An 18743-nucleotide genomic window follows, 5' to 3' on the forward strand; every position below is an offset into this window, starting at 1 on the left:
TCGAGACGTACGTCAAGACTCTCTTTCATGCGCGACACCTTATCCCGTCCCGGCAAGATGAACAGGCAGGCAAAAACAAATGCTGGACACAAGCAGCTCCCGTCCGCTCGAACGAACGCCATGTTGCATCTCGACTTCCGGCGGCTGTCTCCTTCCACCTGTAGGGAGTTCCTGTGCTTCTCCCGCATCAGGAATAGCGAAAACGCCCTCTTGCATATGCTTGAAGCACTGTTGGGGCCGAAATGCGCCGCGCTCTCATCTTGGAGCTTTTGGAATGGTCTACGGCCAAGCCCCGCGGCTTGATATCTTTGCATGAGTGGTGCGTTCCAGAGGCTTTGTGGGAGAGAGAGACAGAGATGGTGCCGCTCAGTCCAGAGTAACAATGTGTGACCGTTGCAGAACTACTAAGTAAGGTGAGTTCTTCGAAAACTCGTCGACGGCATGTTACCACAGGGCGACCTCAGAGTGAGTCCCTAGTCTCATCGTCCGTGTCTTTCACAATGTCTATCTATCGTTGTCTTTCTGTGATGCTATGGGCTCTCAGCCTTTTTGTTGTCTCTGCAGAAATCGCATTCAGTAGTTACAATGGTGCTGGCCTGACAGAAGCCGACACGCTGCGGGTTCTGCGCCGCGCCCTGTCCGCATCCGGGACAGAAGACACAGTCAATCTCTTCGACGAGACTATCGACAAAAGCTGGGACGGAGCAGTGCTATTTGCCATGTAGGGACCACAGAACAATTCCTGGTTGATTGACCATGTCTGGCTGACCCGTCAGTACGATGGAGGCAGAGGCGGATGTATCGACTCCCGCCGGCAATGGCTCCCTCGAAACCCAATACGGTGTTAGTATTGTTTGTTCCGCCTGCTACATTACCGGCAGGGTCAGTGGACAGCTGACGCGCAATGCCGACTTCAACATCACTGAGCTCGAGGAGAGTGCCATAGACCTGGTCAAGAATATCACCGAGGAAGCCGGACAGGCCTTGTCGGATCTCGTCGAGGGCAACTCTAACTATACAGAGATTGATTTCAATGTCGAGCTCCCCATCTTCCCGGACTTTGACTATCGGCTGCAGTTCAGCTTTGACAACCTAGAGCTCTACATGAAGCTTGACACCATCCTTTCTGTCGCATCCACCTATACGATCAACCTATACACATCACAGAGCCCGGCCGGCATCAGCCTGGGCGATTCCTTGGAGATCGGGGCGTTCTTCACTGTGGATCTGATCCTGACTGCTGCGGCAGAGGTGGATATCAGCAGCGGAGTGCACATCAAGGTCGACGGAGCCGATATCAATTTACAGATGTTTAACAGGAGTGTGGAAAGCATCTCCATGTAAGGGCAATTGACATCGCTGAACAGATCACAGAGACCCTGACACTAACACGCCCTGCTTTTCGTTCAGTGATGGTGGCATGTTTGAATTCCTCCCCGTGAGCGTCGAGGGTGCCGGGTTCGTGCTCACCGGCGCGCTGCAAGTCGGTCTCCACGCCGGCATCACCTTTGACATCGACACGTCCGTGACGATTGCGAACTACACGCTCGGCGGCTCGGCGGGCCTGGAAGCAGGAGTCTTTGCCAACATTGCCGAGTTCGTCGCCAACGTCACGTACGACGCCGGAGGTGATGACGGCGACTGCGAGCTGGCGCTGGTCGAGTCCTTCACTATGGCACTCGGCGCCGCGGCGGGAGCATCGGCCGCCTTCGACCAGACCACCTGGGGACCGACGCCCGAAACCGAAGTCCCCATCTGGTACACGGAGCTGGGCTCTGCGTGCGCGGCCCGCCGTAGCTCGACAACCACACCGGCGCTCGTCACAGCGAGAGACGCGACGAGCGACCTCTCTCTCACGCTCGCGACTGTGACCACGGAGACGACGTCTTCCGGAGTGGCCTGCATCTCGCCCGGCTTGCTCAACTGCCCCGTGTCCTTACAGACGACGAAGACCTTCACAGCGACTCTCACGACGACGACCTCGGTCCCGTCCGGCTCGGAAGCGACATGGCCTGCCGCGACTCAAACGGCCGTGAGCACGGTCGCATTCGGCGCCAGTGCAAAAGCCCTGACGGCGACGACGGGCATTCCAGTCTCTTACATCCCGCCACCGTCACCACCCTCGTCCTCATCTGCCTCCAGCACCGCAACCGCAACAGGAGAACGCGCGAGCCACGGAAACCACAGACCGCTGATCATCGGACTCTCCGTGGGCCTGGTCGTCCCGGTCCTCGTCGCAATTATTGCCGGCGTGGTCTTCTCCCTCCGCAGGCGCTGGGTCAGGTATGCGCCTGTGCACAAGGCCGAGAGTCAGAGTCCCGTCGCGGAAGAGGTGCAGCATGAGCAGCAGGGGATGCTCAAGCGGGCGACGACGGTTGAAGTGGACGAGACGGACTGAAACTGTCGGAGATTGACAGACTGATTGATACTGACTGATTGATTTTGACTGATTGAGTTGATTGAGTTGATTGATTGACGTGGAGAATGTAGTCCACCTAGACTTATACACCTGTCCTGCCTCGAAAACGACCCGCTATGTAAGGGTGCATATATATGCATGCGTATGTGACTTTTATAGTATAGTATTGTACCAAACATCCAGATGTCAAGAGAATATCCCGTTCATTCCGAGTTTCATCGCAGCATAAATCCCGACTCTATTACAAAGTATGCATGGATGCTCTCTGTATCCTGTACCTTGTAACCCGGTAACCTTGTACAGGACGAACCCGTGACGAGGTAAATATAAAAGAATGAGCAGAGCTTCCTTCCCTGGCAATACAACATCCATCGGGATTCACCCGAGCGATGACTTGTCCCCCCTGTCCCCTGTCTCATGGTTCCTGTCATCCTTTCGTTCTTTCATCTCGTTCTCGCTCTCGTTCTCGTTCTCGTTCTCGCGCGTCTCTTGTCTCCTGTCTGCTCTGCATCGACCGGTGGGGACGCCACGAGTAGAAGCAGAGTAGTAGAGGTCCCGGTCCGTCCGTGGCTGGTATCTTTGTCCTCTCGGAATCAGAGACCGAGAAGGTTTGAGGATGCTGGGCCGTGAGAAGAGAGCGGGAAAGGGAGGAAGGCAGGAGTTGTGGACAAGATCGATGCCACGTAATGGTTTGATACGACAGAACAGAACAGCACAGCGGCGGCTCTGTGGGTTCAATACTTCCTTCATACTCCTTGTTATCCCCGAAACGCCTTTTTGCTTTTCTTTTTTTTTTTTTTTCCCCCGTCATGACCTCGCGAGAACTGATGTGGATAGACAAATCCCGGATATGCGGATGCGGATGCGAATGCGAAGAGTGAAGAGTGAAGACAGGATTATATCATTTCTTACTTCCCTCCCACACTGTCGGTGCCACCGCCGCCGCCACCACCACCAGAACTCTTCTGCGCGCGCTCCTCGGCCGCGATCCGCCGCTCGACCATCTCACGCACCTCCCTCTCCTCCTCCCACGCACGGCGACTCCGGTCCAGCGCCCTTCGCTGCCGACGGATCCCCTCGTTGAACTCCCCCACGCGCTTCTCGGCGAAGATGCACCCGCCCAGGATCATGGCGCTGATCTGCAGAAACACCTTGAACTGGATCGTCAGGCCGCGGTACACGGGCGTGTAGCGGTTCAGGAGGAAGTGCGTGGCGAAGCTGATGGTGCCGAACCGCAGGGCACCCGAGGCGAAGCCCTGCGCGGCCACTTGGCTCAGTTGCGGAGGCGGGAGCGGGTCGGTTATGTACGAGGGAGGAGGCATTGTAGTGACCTTGAGCCTGGGGAGATGGGAATTGGTAGTACGAGGATGAGAACTGAAGGTCACAGGTCAATAGGACGAGGAGGGATTTTGCGGATTCGATGGACCTTTGGAGATGTTGACTCTCGTCTGCTTTCGACTGCTCCCGAGTCCTGAGTGGGTAAAATTTTCAACGGCTGCACTCGATATGGGACCCCAAAAGGCACAGATTTGTCCCAGATACAGCAGTGGTATCAACAGATGCTGAGACTGAAACAGGTGCTGGTCGTGTGAGCGATGAAGCTCTGCTGCGAGTCTCCGCACTTGAGGATCCAATGATGACGTTGAGTTTGCGGTCGGCGCCCGGGAAAATGTTGGCAATTTTCTTCTCCAAAAGAAAAGTTCACAGCGACAAGCAGCGCCGGTGATCGAACTGTAACTTGTTGTAATTCAAGCCCCCCAAACCACGTCGCATGAAAATTGCCCTCCCCCAAAGATGGCGCCCAAACCACCTTCAAGCTCAAAGCCAGCCGCAAAGAGAAGTCCAAAAGCCCACAAGTCTGGCTCGGCGGGACCCTTGAAAAAGTCCAAGATCACAAAACGGCCACCGCCAAAACAGGTCAAAACTAAGCCAGGCGTACATTCCCAGACGTCTGCACAGGCCACGAAGCCATCCAAACGCAAGCAAAAGACTTACTCTGACAAAGACCTCGATCTTCCTGCCCTCAACATGATCACGCCGGTGTCCGCCCCCGAGAACCCCACCAACCACTCTCGCAGAGGAGGGACCGGCAAGAAGAAGAACAAAATCTACATTGACGACGAGGAATCCATGCGCACGATACTTGCCATGGTAAACGCGGAGAAGGAGGGACAGATCGAGAGCAAGCTGATGAAGGCAAGGCAGATGGAGGAGATCCGAGAGGCTCGAAGAAAGGAGATGGAGAAGAGGAAGGAAAGCAAGAGAGAGGAGCTGGAAGGAGTCAAAAACGGGTTGAAGAAGGGGAAGAAGAAGAGGAAATCCCACGACGGGGGAATGGTTGCTCGCGATGACCCTGAAGGGAATGGAGAAGGCAAACCAAAGACCAAGAAACGAGTGTCATTTGCGTGAGTGACACAAGAGTCGATGAGTGGATTCTATTCTTTCTATGCCGTACATGACCCTTCATGGTGTCTATCATCCACACCCTGACCATGTCGGATGGAATTGTCATAAGCCCGGGACATGCATCTTTCTGCGCATCGGCTCGAAGACAGGCTTCAACGGTTGTCGTTCGCCGCGAGAGATTTGACCCTCCAGTTGAGCACCTTTGCCGTCTGTCTTGGAAATTGAGTCCAGGTCAATATCGTTGGCCATGGTCTGGAAGAACGCTGTGGTCTACGCGCAGTCGCGTCAGCTTGGAAAGTCCTTAACAAATGCTTGGGAGGATACCGACCACTCTTTCGAACCATCGTCTGCCACCAAGCTCAAACCAACTCAAATGACCCCCACCGGGAGTCGTACAGAGCACCCCGTATGAAGTTTGTTGTACTTCTTCCCGCGGCAGCGCTTCACTTGCTGTCACCTGCTCTGATCAGCGACGCACAGGGGAACAGTTACCAATGTGACGAGCTTACCGGATCATCTTCAGCGTGAATTGCCAGGAAAGGAATCCTTATGGACAATGCTGAATCGACCGACGAAGCATCACGGTAATAGGCCCCTTCTGTGGGATAACCCCATGTGGGACCTTGGACATACCGATCAAACTCATGAAGATATTTGGCCTGTCGGACGAGACCGACGTCGATCTTGGGGTTCTGGGAGATCTGGTCTACGTGCCTTTCGAAGAGCTTCTTCATACTCTGGCCCATGTTCGCGGAATAGGCGTTCCGACGGAACCATGTTCTCTGCAGTGCAAGATTTGCGGCATGGAGATCCCATGGATTAGACAGAATAACAGCGGCCTTCAAGGGGCAGTTACTGCCTTCTTCGCCGAGGTACTGGAGCAGATTAGAAGGAACAATTGATTGAAGCATCGGAGTGGAACAGTACTCACGTTCGTAATAATGTTGGCGCCCAAGGAGAAGCCCATTCCGAAGAGGGGGCGATTAGGGAAAGTCGTTCTAAGCCACTTGACTGTCTGCCTCATGTCCCAGGTTGCACGCGCGTTGTACAGCACGCTACTAGTGGTTTTGCTCATGGCACAACCTCTAGAAATAACGACACAAGCCTCCCAACCTCCCTCTCCCACCAGAGGGGCCAGAACGTGGCGCAGATAGAGCTCATGGGAGCCGCCGCTCAATCCATGGAGCATGATCAACATAGGTCGATTGTCCAGAGAGCCGATGTTCTGAAACTCCTGTTCTGTAAAATAGGTCGTGCGCGATGGTAGAGACGCGTCCGAGTCATTGTTGGGAGACGTCACGAAGTCGACCGAGAACTGGCCTGTGAAGACTGGGTCTTCATTCTCAAAGATTCTCCGCTTGTAGTAGATCGGTACATCCTCCCGGGTCAAGACTGTCCAGATGGTCTGGAGATGCCCGTTGAACAGCAACGGATTGAGTCGACACGGCGGAATAAGCGACTTGCACAGGCCTGCAAAGGAGGTGGTTCGACCATCTTTCGTCTTCAGTATCAGTGACCTAGTCGAGTGCCAGTATTTCGGTTTGACCATTTTGAGTCTCCTCGCGGGAATCACAGCCAACGTTGCTGCGAAGGCGAACCCAATGAGGGCGAAAAAAGGATGGTCTTGTGCTTGCTGAAGCAGTGCCCCAAGGCCGAGCATCATCGCCTTTCTCTATTCAAGCCGAATAGTCTGATCTCTTTCCATCCCAAAATCAGACCGGAAAAGGCGGAGGGTTGTGTCAAGGACCATCTGTCTGTTATGTATTGGTGAGTGTTGCATCGCGTCTGGCGGCGTCGCCGAGTCTATTGTGGATTGGTGTGCGCCGGATGTACGTTGCCGACATCCGCTGCTCAGTCTGTGTCCGAAACCCTGCGTGCGGATCGCCTTGTCCCTTTCATCCTCTTCAACCGTCTCCACAAAGGTTAGACTTGACTCTCTCTCAGATTCGCGATATTCTGGGCCATGTATCCAAAGGCATGAGGAATGAAAGGACCGCGACGATGGCTAGACTCGTGAGCGTGCATTGAGGAGGCTTGGACGCGACACGACCGACTTGACACCACTGCGCGAGGGAGAAACCGCTGTTTGTCACTGTTAACTCAGGTTCACAAAAGGCCATTTGGGGGGCGCGTGGGCAATTATCACAGAAGTTTGACAGGCCTTGAATGATTGTGTGGCGTTTTTGCTCTAAGTGCAAAGTGAAGTCTGAAGATTCCAAGAAACTGCGGACGGCCAGCGTGACTGCAGCTTCTCATCATGGATCCCAACTTCCACTATGTCAACAACTCGTCCAACCACAACCTCGGCCAGGGCTACTTTTACGATACCAACAACAACCTCGCGCAGTCTCCCTACCACCTCAATCCCTTGTCTCAACGTCCTCAGCACCCTCAGCACCCACACTATTCTGGGCATTCTCAGCAACCTCAACATCACCGCCCTCACCAGTCGCAAGCACACCCCCAGGCACAGCATTACTATCTATCATCTCATCCCCAAACTCTCGCCCAGAACCACCCCCCGAACTATCAAAGTCGAGCATACCCTCAACCCTATCAGCCTCCATTGCAACAGCTTCAACAGCCAATCTATCAGCAACCTGTCCAGCTTCACCCACAGCCACAAAATCAGCTTGATCCTGGCACAATTGAAATCCCGATGCCTCGATCCCCCTATCAGCCTGCGACTGTGCAATCACAACGAGGCCATCAACCTTCACAGCTTGATTCCGGTATCATTGAGATATTGCCTCCTCGCCGTCCTATTCACTCCTCTCCGCCACAAGCACAGTACGGCCAGCAAACCCCTAGAGCCGGCCAACAGGCCAGACCTCAAGTACCGAAGCCAGTCACTGCCTACCAGAATACCCCGAAAAGCTCCCAACGACCTCAACCTGCGGCACAGCTACCTCAACAACATCTAGGAAAAGACTCTCGATCCGCCGTTAGTGACATTCAACACCCCACCCCTGTTACTCCCTCGTATTCGAAGAAAGAGGAGAGGCAGGGGGCATCCACGAGTAGTTCAAATACCCCAAAGACGCCTCGACAGAACCAGTCTCGTGTCCTGAAAGCTGTGGAGATCAATGCAACATCAAGGCAGCCTGTCGTAAAGTCGCCGGGCCAACGCGACCTTCCCATCGAAAACGATGAGCTGGAACCAGATTACCCCTCTCTCCTATGCGTCCTTGCCGACGACTACCTCGAAGCAGCGCGTAAGCTGCCTGCTCCGACCGAAGAGTATTACACTCTCATCGCCACCACGCTCGGTTGTCTTGAATCAGTCCTAGCCAATTTCAAAGTACCTCCTCTGAGGGAAGCACAGGTCTCTTTACGCTACGCCCAAATTCTGTACGCGGAAACCGAAAACTACGATACGGCAGAGACTATCTTAGCAAAGGCCATAGAGCTGTGCGAGCGACACAAGTTTATTGATCTAAAGTATGAGATGCAGCTCCTCCTGTCCAAGGTACTTTACGAATCGAAACCCAAAGCCGCTCTGCGAGATATCCAGAGAATGATCGATGACATCGAAGCCTATAGCCATACAGTTTGGTTGTATATCTTTCGTTTCCAACACGCAATGTTTTCGTTGGCTTCCAGTGCCCCCGGCGAGATTCACGGCGCTGTCGTCCAGTTGCAGAAGATTAGGCGCTTGGCTCATACAAATTCTGATGACGCCGTCTTTGCATTTGCTGCTGCTCTTGAAGCTCTTTTGCACCTATCTGGCTCGAGTCAAGAAGCTGTGACAGCTAGTCAAACGGCGCTGGCACAGGCTCAAAGTTCGCAATTGAATACAGATGTCCAAGGGATCCCACAGCTCGCCATACTGATGAAATTCAGCGACCTCGCCTGCAGCGTCCGAGGAGCTAACATTAGCCAAATCGCGGAAAAGCTCGCGGCTATGCTAGACGCTCTGAGGCGGTCGGTGAGCGATCCAAATTGGAGAGAAGATGGCTTGATCTATGTTCCGGTTGGGACAAAGGCAGTAGCTGGTATGCAACTCCATGGAAATGGGAATCTCATCAAGAAAAATGGAAAGTACCATATCCCCTTTTCGTGGCTGGGAAAAAAGGAAACAATGGCCTTGGGCAATTTGTTCTCGGCAGCGAGTTCAGCTTACAAGAATGGATCTGATGGAGGCAAGGCCGAGAAATATGTGGACAGCGGCCTTTCTGTTCTGAAGGCTCTGGGAATGCCCTCCCTCAGAGCAGGATACCGAGAGTCCAAAAGACAGTTGATCTCTCGAAGGCTTGCTGAAGCTGAGTTCTCGTTGCTTCTCGTCTTCTTACAGTGCTCGAAAGGACTTTGGCAGGCGGCAACCCATACCCTAGACAAAGTCCATGGGATCTCACAGGAGTTGGGCAACGCTTTTCCGGTCAACATGAAGTACTGCCTGCTGTATCTCCGGGGAGCCGTACTGCAGGGGACGGGAGATCTGGCTGGGGCGCTTCAGGTCTATCAATCTCTTTTCGACATTGATACTCAGAACAAATCACCCTCGGGAGGATCCAGATGCTCGAACCAGATATCAAATTCTTACCATGCAGAGTCCGATATAACCTGCCAATTCTCCATCCTCGCGATGATGAACTCCACCTTGATCATCCGCAATCCAGCCCATCCACAGAATAAGCGCCTGTCATCTTTGATCAAGGATCTGGACACCGCAGTTCAGAAGTGCGGAAATCCATACATCAAGTCGCATTACGCTCTCGTCGAAGCCATTCTGTCCACAAATCAGACCGCAAAGAAGAACTCTCTGGGTCGCTCAATGGCAGAAAGCAAAGCAATTGGTAACGCGCAGACTACGGCATTGATCCTCATCTACATGCAAGACCAGATGTACAAGGGCTCGACGGACGACCAAGCCTTGAAATGCGCCAGGGCCGCCAGCAATCAAACAGGGAGATGGGGCCAGCCCATGTGGTTGCACGTTGCGATCGCCTTGGAGGCCCAGGCACTGGACTTTCAGGGCCGGGTTGTCGAGGCAAAAGAGAAGATGGCTGCAGCAGAGGTTGGCTGGCAGATGTTGCCGAATGGCATCAAGGGTATTGCGGATGATGGCACAGCCGGCCCTCCAGAAGAGTGAATGGGCGCGAACTTGGTCGACCTCTGCTGTACATTCTGTGGTCTGGGATATAGCACGGCAGAAGCGATGGGGGTTTTTTTAAACACAGTGTTTGAGTGGGTGGGTGGTAAACGGGATGGCTGAACTCGTCTTCATACAGCAAGGAGCTAGGACAAGGACCAAAAAGGAGGGAACCTGTCGACATCTGGGAGTTTTGATGAGTCTGAAACTTGATGGATTTTAAAGGCTAGTTTTGCACATGACTTCAACACCCGAGCACCCACCGTGGTAAGCCGTGTTAGTTAATGTGAGGTTGTTCTCTGCCATTTCATCTCTCTTCCTGTGTCTGATCTTCCGTGTCTGATCCTCCATGTCGAGGTCGACGACGACATTTGGCAATTGTCTGTCCGGGGCAGATCGAGATGTCAGCTCAGTCATGCGGTGGCTCTCCTCGAAGTCTTGTACCCGAACAACCCATTCAGCGAGTAAATAAGCAAGCAAACAAACAAACAAGCGTTGCGTTTGCTCTCTCGATTCAGCCCATGAATGGTACCACGACCCAGCATTGCACAAGGAGCCAGCTGATCCATTCGCGCAACCGATCAAGCACGAGGAGTGTTGTTCTTGTTTGCGATCGTTGTTGTTGGACCCTCCGTAAACAAACCCGGTGGTGCTGTAGAAAGACATCGGTGGCATTAGCCAGATAGCAAAGAATCGTCACACATCGACTCATCCATCCTCAGATTTCGCGTCGACCCTAAGTGAATATCTTCGTCAAGCGTCGATACTCTCTGGAGTAGGCGGGGCGTTTCCCAACGACTCGGACCCTATTGCTTCTTTTGGGCCTTTCTTCTTGCGGTGGCGTTGGCGCTGGCGCTGGCGTTTGCCTTTGCCTTTGCCTTCGTCCGGGCTCGCTTTTTGGCCTGGCGTCTTTTGTATGCTTTCGCCGACGTTGCTGCCCTCTCCACGGCCTCTGAGAATGTCAGCCCAGACACTCTCGTCAATGGGTGACTCACTTCGTCGATCGTCCCGGATGTTAACGCCAGGGCTGCTGGCACTGGTGCTAGCAATCGCAGGGCTAGTGGCTGGGTCTGTGCCTTGGTTAGGATTCTGGTTGAGATTTAGACTGCGACTAATTTCATTCTCGAGTCCATCTAGATCGGAAAGGACCTCCGCGTCGGACAGGAGAGTCGGTTCTGCAGTGTGAAGTCGTTGCGAGACTGAAGAGTCACCCTCACCACCGCTCGGCTCCGGAGAACCGACACTAGGTGTAGGAGATAGCCCACGGTCCGGGGCACCTTGAAGAGCCTTTTGATCCACTGTCTCGTCGACCACACCAGGTGCTTGTCGCTTGCCTGTCTGCCATTCTCGAATCGTTCTGGATACATCGACCTGCCATTTGAGTTCTTCCAATTTCTGTTGGATAGAATAGACGATTTGTTCTTGTTTCCGCTGCCAGTTGAACAGCGCTGGACCGCCTTCTTTGGGCGCGTTGTTGAGAAACTCGGGAATCTGCAACAGATTGTGGGGTTGTGCCAGGCCTTTCAGCTGGCTATCGTCAACGAGGACAGTATTACTCTGATCCCACTTCCGTCCGGTTCCTGCTTTCGTTCTGATTTTCTTGTCTTCCCAGATGGGTTCGAGCTTCTTGTACACCTGAACTTTGGTGTCGTACTGTTCTCTGCTGAGGCCCAGCTTATCTCGAGCCCAAACACCAGCCATTGCACCCCGTTGAGTTGGATGAAAGAACTGACTTACCATGGCTGCACAGTTCTCAGGCTTCGCCGATGAGTACACCATGACAACATGGTTCTGGAATAAGTAGTCCAACAATTTGGGAACACCAGGTCGCACAATGATGTGCTTAGGACGATGGTGCTGAGGTCTAACAAGGAGTGTGCCGTTGAGGTCGAGAATGACTAGCAGCTTTTGTGGTGTTTCTCTCAGCACGGGCGGCAGTGCTGCTTGTCTCTTATACTCTTCGGTGGCTGTCGGGGCGGGAGGAGGCTTGACATCGGAAATCCATAGCCTGCGCTGCTGAGCTCTGGGAATCGGGGTAGTCCCACCCTGTCCTCGTTTACCTGCAGTCTCAGCAGACGACGCAGGTGCGCGTGCAGCTGGAGTGCTGTAAGCAGCAATCTGCGCTGGGCGTCTCTCTCGGAACTGGTATCGAGATGATGTTTGTGGCTGTGGTACCCCAAATATGTTTTGAGCGTGCTGGACGATATACCTCTCGCGTGTGCCATTCGACACTCTGTTTGACTTGTCAACTCGATATGTAGGATATCGAGCATAGTTATGGACTGACCTTAAAGGTTGATACGGCCTATAGTAAGACGGTAGTTCTTGAGGGGGTCGAGCCGCAAACGCGCCAGTACTGAGTCCTGCTGAGGCGGCAGGGTGTGTCTCGTGCTGGGCGCGGCCAAAGTAGTCATGGTAGGAGGACTGGAAATTGGTGGCAGTCTGCAAATTCGAGTCGTCGTTTCTGTACGGTCTCCACGAATCCGCTGCATTGTATGTGTCAATTTTGTACTGGATATAACACTCAAAGTAGTCACCTTGACGGATCGGTGCGTTTCGATCTGGCCTGTAGGAATCATATGCGCCTACATTCCGTGGCTGCAACTCTTGGGGCGTTGCGACCGGCGCCGCAGGCAGTCGATTGTCATTCGGCTGATATCGATCACCTCGAGTCCTACCCATGTTGGGCAATTCTATTGTACGCAAGGATAGTGATGGAGGATGTAGAGAGGGTCGGAAGAGGTGAGGGATGTGCGGCCACTGGAAGAAGAGTTAGTGGGCGGCGAAAGTGAAATGGGTGTTTGGAGGTCAGGCAGACTCTTGAATGCGGACTGCGATAGAGGGCGACCTCTATGCGCAACGCCAGACTGCGCGCACCTCGAATATGTCGAGGGAGAGCCTAGAGGCGGGGGGGAGTGAGCCGCAGTTGTAGCTGATAGTGTCTGTATTTGTTTATTTGAAAGACAGGCAGCGACGCTGGAGACTAAAAGTTCTGACTGATAATAATATTATTAGGGCAATTGGGATGGGCATTCCATTTTGCGTATGGCGTAGTCGTCAACTTTATCTGGCTTTTAAGGTCGTCGATCCACTTGATGCCTGTAACACACGCATTTCAAAATAAAAAAGTTCCATGCTGGGAGCGGGGTCCGCAGTTTGAACAATCATCGCAACCGGTGCTCTACTCTCAACAGTTTCAATGGCCTCGGGGCGACTCCTAGAAGGTCCCATTCGATTGAGACATGAAGATGAGGAAGATTATGAGCTGGAGCTATCCGACGAGAATTTAAACAGCCAAACGCAGTCGGGGAGTGACATCTCAGAGGAAAGCAACTCGGAGTCTGACAACGAGGTAAATCGATCTACCAGCCGCCGAGTTCTTCTCCTGTGCTGACAACGTCTAGAATAACGCTCTGTCGTCCGGAATTGAATCCGACGAAGAAGAATCCTTGGGTGATATCAGCTTCGGCGCTTTGGCGAAAGCCCAGGAAACGTTCGCTCCCAAATCCCGGAAACGAAAGCTCGCGGAGAGCTTGGAAGAGCCCGCATCAGACAAGGCCGAGGTGAACAGAGAAGAATCTTTCGATACGCGCAAAAGAGCCAAGGAAGCACGGATTGATGCACCCAAGAGAAGTTCAAAACATGCCCCCGCCGTTGAGTCGGCGCGGAAGCCGGTCTCGCGGAAGAGAATCATATTCGAGCCACCCGCTTCCCTGAAAGCGCGAGACCCGCGCTTCGATCCCACAGTCATGTCCGCAAATCGAGACAGGAACGCCACAGAGAAGGCAAACAGTAACTATTCTTTTCTGACCAAATACCACGCCGACGAGGTTCTGCAGCTCAAGGCCCAAATCAAAAAGGCCAAAGACCCCGATGTTGTTGCCGACTTGAAGCGACAAGTCATGTCCTTGGAGTCAAAGATCCGCAGTTCAGAAGCCCATCAGCGTGAAAAGGAGATCCTGAAAAGGCATAAAGAAAAAGAAAAGGAAGCGCTTCGAACTGGACAGAAATCCAAACCTTACTACTTGAAGGAGGCCGACGTGAGAAGACTCGCTAAGGAGGAGAGACTGCAAAGCCTGGGCAAGAAAGTCCGGGATAAGGCAGAGAAGAGGCGACGGAAGAGAGAGAAGGCCAAAGAAGCACGAGATATGCCCAGGGCAAGGCGTGAACGATAGCAATCACGAGATACAATTGTACCGTGGATGACTATGGTTTCATCTCCATATCTACGACCAGCTTTCCACCCACCCCCCGGTGATAATCCTCGACCAGCTCGTTCAACTTTTCCAGCGGATACGTCCTGATCTTTGCTCTCACGCCGTTCTTGGCCGCGAAATCGACCATGGCCTGCAGCTGTCGGTTCCTCCCAGTCAGGACGCCCACCAGCTTGATGTGTCGAAACACGAGATCGCCAGGCTTGAATCTCCACCCGTCTTTGGGGAAACTCACGCAGACACAGGTACCGTGGTGCTTCAAGATACCCATACCAAAGTCAAAGGCGGCCTGCGATTCAGGGAGGACGATGGACGAGTCGCACCCCTTCTCGCCCTCGAGCCCCGTTTCAGCCTCGCCGAAAATGCGCTTCTTCGCATCATCCACCGATTCCTTCAATGCGTCCACCACCGTGACCCTCTTGCCGTCCTCTCCTAGTCCCTCAATCACATCCTTCAACATACCCATCGCAGGTGTGGTGTCGACTGCGACAACATTCCATCCCAGCTTCGCCGCAAATTGCACTCCCAGATGACCCAATCCACCACCCGCCCCGAGAATCGCCACCGATTTGCCTTGTCCACTGCCCTTTGCACCGGTAGGATCCACACCCGCGGCCTCAAGGGAATTCCAAACCGTGACTCCCGCACACATCAGTGGGGCTATGTCGACTGCTCGCATGCCGCCAACCTCAGGGACGCGGGCAACCTGCCGGACATCTACAAGACACCACTCCTGGAAACCACCGTCTTTAGTCATTCCCAGATTGCCCGCCCGTGTACACCAGACACCATATCCTTTCATGTCCCCACCATTCTCCGTACACTCCTTGCACTGGCCGCACGGGTTGAACGCCCTCCCAGGCACGCCGACCAAACTTCCGACCTTTAGTCCTTTCGCCTCGGCTACCTTCTGCGCGTCGGAGCCGATCTGCTCGATGACGCCGGCAAATTCGTGAGAGCCGATGCGCGGCAGGTCTTGCTGCATGGCACCGGACACGAAAACCGCATCCGTGTGGCAGTACGAGGCTGCCTTGACGTGGACGAGGATCTCATGTCCCTTGGGCGGAGGCGGTGCGGGGTGGTCGGTCTTGAAGGTGTAGGGAGTATTGAAACGTTCTAGCACTTGAGCGCGCATTGTGGACGGGGTTCTTGGGTTGAGGGGATTATTACTGGTGTGTTTGGTGTCGCCGCTGCTGTGTGTATGGAGACTTCTGACAAACCCAACTCGAAAGGTCGCAACCTCACTCGGACAGCTGCGTCTTGTGAGTCGAGGTTCAATGGAGCCTTGCGTGCGCCAATTCTCTTTCAAACTCGCGGTTGACGATGGCAGATGCTGTAACGGTGACGATGAAGCTGATGCCCGCGAAGATGACGGCGTCCGACTTGGGCCTGTCGTCCGTCGGAGGAGGAATTGAAAGAGGTCTGTCGTTACTCTTGCCGGACCGTGCCCTCTCAGCATTCAAAAACGGCCTTTTTCTTTGGGTTCTTTCTGGATCTCTCTCTCCTTTTCGGTTATATGCTCCAAAAAAATACCCCCGCGACGGAGAAGTTTCTCCGAGATGTTGGATATCTTTCCGTTGGGTGGTATCCGGGTGGATACGAACAAAGACCTCCTTGTCTCCCGTTCCCCGTCTCCCGTCAGCAGTCAATCGATTGATATACAGTACCTCGTACGTCTAGTCGACTTCCGAAGAAGAAGTAAGTAAGAGTGAGGCAGGAGGAAGCGCCGGGAAAAAAGAACGAAATTTGAGAGAAACTATTCTTGTTTCCAAAAGAGAATAAAACACACCGAGGGAACTTGGGGGGACCTCGACAACGGGATCCAGCACAGACTCGGACTCGGACTTTGGATATTTGAACCAAAAAAGGGTATTACAAAGGGGAGGGGAAAGGAAGGGAGGGCATTGAGAGGTAAAGGTCTGAATGAGGTTTTGCCATGTTGGAGAAAAGGACTGTTCAGCCTCGTCCGTGGGTGGCGGGGTCGAGGCTTTTTCTCCAATTCCGAGTTGGAGAAGGAGAAGGAGCAAACCGCGAGACTGCCAGACTGCGTAAGACTCTACCGAGTATACAATCTCAATCTGACGTTCACTTTCCACTCTGTCCGTCCAACAAAATGTCGCATCGATATAGGAGCCATTCAGATGAAAAGAAAGCTAATCCCGACAAGGGGAATGCTCTTCAGCTTTGACACCGATCAAGGTGACTAAATTTCCCATTTTCCAAGCCTAGCGAATCTGTGCACTATCAAATTCGTCCTCCTTTCCCACCCACCGATCCCGAACGTAATCACAAGATAAAATGCATCATCATCAACCCTGTCCTTGGTATCTGGGAGACCTTTGGCGCCCACCACATCCTCCTTAAATCAGCCGTCCCACCCGATTCGTTGTGTCCTGAAGTCGGTAATTGGTATTAAGCAATAGTCCCAGTCCAGCCAGTCCTTGTTCATCATTACGCAGTTGTCCCCTTTTGCAAGTTCATCAGCCAAAAAGAAACACCTCGATCCCCAAAAGGCGGTCCAAATCCCACAGAGCTCAACAGATCATAGGTCCGAGAGAGCAAAAGCCAGTTGTCTCATTACGCCGTAAAGCGCCGTCGCCCAAGAAGAGCTGGGAATACGTTTTCAGTATCCAAAAGGACATGAAAGCGACGAGCTGTGGTTACAACTCAGGAGTGGAACAGGTCCCAGGCTCTCGAGCACAGGCTCAAGAACTCCTCCTTCTTTGCTCTCTGAGTAGCCGGACTGTCCCTTCCCTCGCCAAAAGGTCCGTTGTAACGAATTCGATCGGGGCCTGGACCGAGCGGGGGACTGCTGCCATCTTCATACTCGTTGCGGCTTCTCCTCCTGCTTGTGGATTGCATGCTGGGTTGGTATTTGTGCGGAGTGAGACTGTCTTTATGTCCAACGCGCGGTGAAGGAGGTGTAGGGGGTTGGTGACCACCATAGTGAACGATTTTCGGCAGCAGCTCCTCCCGGCCCCCGGTCAACTCGTGCACTGCTTCTTCCGCCGATCGATACTCTCTTGGGCGGTCGAAATTATGTGATTGATGCTGAGACGCCGGGTGAGCTGTTTGCGGAGCGAATCCTGGCGATGGCAGGGGAGGACCATGGCTTTGAGACGAAGTCGAGCTTGCGTGAAGGAAAGGCGGTCGACTAGCGCCCGGATGCAGTTCGTTAGCCCCAAAGACATCGGCAATAGGAGGCAACCGGTTCGTTGTCTGTATAGCAGGCACGTGATGAATATGTGAGTTTTGCGCCAGGTTGGGTGTTTGGTTGTTAATCTGCCTCGACATGGGAGGAGGGTCATGTCGACCGGTGAAGGTCTGATTTAATGGTGCGGATTGAATGACCCTTTCGTTGGCAAATCGCTCCGCGGGAGGGGGGACAATCGATAAACCTGGTGGGGGTCTCTTCTTCGAACCATTTACGGTGCTCTTGCTCGAGCTTGGGCCAGCTCCTTCACCAGGCTTTCCAGACTCTGGCGCATCGCCTCGAGCGGATTTAAGGAGTCTTGCCTGGATGATTGATCGTTGTTGGTCCCGGACTGAAATGCTGCGTTCAAGCTGTTCCCGCATGGCAGGATCTTGAGTCTGAAAGCCAGGCGACAAACAGGCCAAACCAACGTCATGCATCACCAGGCCATCTCTTGCAGTCAGTGGTGTTGCAGAAGGCCGCGAGTTCAAGCCGGTGGAGATCGAGGTATTTGTATTCAAATCCAACTTCTTTGGACGGTGACGAGTACTCGCCTGGAGCGAGGGAGATGTTGGTGGCTCTTTCTTGACGATGATCTTTGGATTTCCGTTGCTCCTACCGCTGGGTCGGAGGACAATCAGCTATCGTTTAGCAGGAAATAGGAGCGTCGATACAACTTACGACCTAGGGGACCTTTTCCCATCCGAAGGTGTCCTTTCACTTGAATTCATGCCACCACTCATTTCCGAGGTCATGGCCATATCTGAATTTCTGTCCTTTGGGGTCGAGTTACTGGAAGGAGCTAATGGCGGATATGCTCTTGGGCTCGGATTTCGGTCAAGGGGTGGGAGCGCAGCCATTATTGCTGGAGCTACAGCTGTCGACATGGTGAGGTCGGCCGTCAGAAACCGGGGTGCAGAGGGGCTGCTGAGGACTCGAGTCGCACAGGTAGCCCTTTACAAAACAGCAGTGAACAATCCAGCTCTTTCTCTCAGTGATAAAAGACTTGTAGGTTCAAGCTTCCCGTCGATAGTCGATTGTAAAGGCGTCGGAGGCGGCCCCCAAAAAAGAATAATTGGACGCTAAACGAATGGCTTCGCCAGCAAGCAGCGCGAGATGGATGGCGGCGATTTGCCAGCAAGTCGAGCACAACCTTGCGAGTAGCGAGCGACCGTGGTAGCGACAAAAAGATCGAAAGGCGACTTGAGATGTTTTGTGAGAGGCGGAACAGTAGAGAACGGGATGAGCAAGCAACGAGCGGCTAAGGTCGTGTAGAAAACAGACCTCGCGGATGCAGGTGACGGATGGATAGGGAAGGGGGGAAAAGGAAAGGATACGAGCACAAGTGCAATTGGGAAAATGGAAATGGGAAAAGGCGGGCGGCGCAGGGAGGGGAAGGGAGGACAGGGAAGGGAGCAA

The 18743-nt window shown here is 53.5% G+C and overlaps 9 protein-coding genes across 9 annotated transcripts; 4 read left to right on the forward strand and 5 right to left on the reverse strand.

Annotated features, from left to right (window-relative positions):
* Positions 1-500: 500 nt before the first annotated feature.
* AYO20_02944 (hypothetical protein) lies at positions 501-2398 on the forward strand (the record flags this gene model as incomplete). Its single annotated transcript, XM_022641248.1, has 3 exons — positions 501-721; positions 777-1340; positions 1411-2398. 3 exons carry the CDS (start codon positions 501-503, stop codon positions 2396-2398), a joined length of 1773 nt encoding a protein of 590 aa, XP_022502779.1.
* A 929-nt stretch (positions 2399-3327) lies between these two features.
* AYO20_02945 (hypothetical protein) lies at positions 3328-3741 on the reverse strand (the record flags this gene model as incomplete). Its single annotated transcript, XM_022641249.1, has 1 exon — positions 3328-3741. The coding sequence occupies one exon, from the start codon at positions 3739-3741 to the stop codon at positions 3328-3330; it is 414 nt and encodes a 137-aa protein (XP_022502780.1).
* A 472-nt stretch (positions 3742-4213) lies between these two features.
* Positions 4214-4828, forward strand: AYO20_02946 (hypothetical protein; the record flags this gene model as incomplete). Its single annotated transcript, XM_022641250.1, has 1 exon — positions 4214-4828. The coding sequence occupies one exon, from the start codon at positions 4214-4216 to the stop codon at positions 4826-4828; it is 615 nt and encodes a 204-aa protein (XP_022502781.1).
* A 99-nt stretch (positions 4829-4927) lies between these two features.
* On the reverse strand, positions 4928-6485 carry AYO20_02947 (hypothetical protein; the record flags this gene model as incomplete). Its single annotated transcript, XM_022641251.1, has 4 exons — positions 4928-5095; positions 5154-5282; positions 5335-5700; positions 5757-6485. 4 exons carry the CDS (start codon positions 6483-6485, stop codon positions 4928-4930), a joined length of 1392 nt encoding a protein of 463 aa, XP_022502782.1.
* Positions 6486-7082: 597 nt separating this feature from the next.
* Positions 7083-9917, forward strand: AYO20_02948 (hypothetical protein; the record flags this gene model as incomplete). The annotated part of the gene is made up of 1 exon (XM_022641252.1): positions 7083-9917. One exon carries the CDS (start codon positions 7083-7085, stop codon positions 9915-9917), a length of 2835 nt encoding a protein of 944 aa, XP_022502783.1.
* Positions 9918-10670: 753 nt separating this feature from the next.
* AYO20_02949 (hypothetical protein) lies at positions 10671-12599 on the reverse strand (the record flags this gene model as incomplete). The annotated part of the gene is made up of 2 exons (XM_022641253.1): positions 10671-12150; positions 12205-12599. The coding sequence occupies 2 exons, from the start codon at positions 12597-12599 to the stop codon at positions 10671-10673; spliced, it is 1875 nt and encodes a 624-aa protein (XP_022502784.1).
* Positions 12600-13116: 517 nt separating this feature from the next.
* AYO20_02950 (hypothetical protein) lies at positions 13117-14092 on the forward strand (the record flags this gene model as incomplete). The annotated part of the gene is made up of 2 exons (XM_022641254.1): positions 13117-13269; positions 13322-14092. The coding sequence occupies 2 exons, from the start codon at positions 13117-13119 to the stop codon at positions 14090-14092; spliced, it is 924 nt and encodes a 307-aa protein (XP_022502785.1).
* A 31-nt stretch (positions 14093-14123) lies between these two features.
* Positions 14124-15266, reverse strand: AYO20_02951 (hypothetical protein; the record flags this gene model as incomplete). The annotated part of the gene is made up of 1 exon (XM_022641255.1): positions 14124-15266. One exon carries the CDS (start codon positions 15264-15266, stop codon positions 14124-14126), a length of 1143 nt encoding a protein of 380 aa, XP_022502786.1.
* Positions 15267-16798: 1532 nt separating this feature from the next.
* Positions 16799-18211, reverse strand: AYO20_02952 (hypothetical protein; the record flags this gene model as incomplete). The annotated part of the gene is made up of 2 exons (XM_022641256.1): positions 16799-17945; positions 18006-18211. 2 exons carry the CDS (start codon positions 18209-18211, stop codon positions 16799-16801), a joined length of 1353 nt encoding a protein of 450 aa, XP_022502787.1.
* Between the last annotated feature and the right edge of the window lie 532 nt (positions 18212-18743).

The sequence above is a fragment of the Fonsecaea nubica genome (genome assembly GCF_001646965.1).
Source record: "Fonsecaea nubica strain CBS 269.64 chromosome Unknown Scaff13, whole genome shotgun sequence".
In the NCBI taxonomy this organism is placed as follows: domain Eukaryota; kingdom Fungi; phylum Ascomycota; class Eurotiomycetes; order Chaetothyriales; family Herpotrichiellaceae; genus Fonsecaea; species Fonsecaea nubica.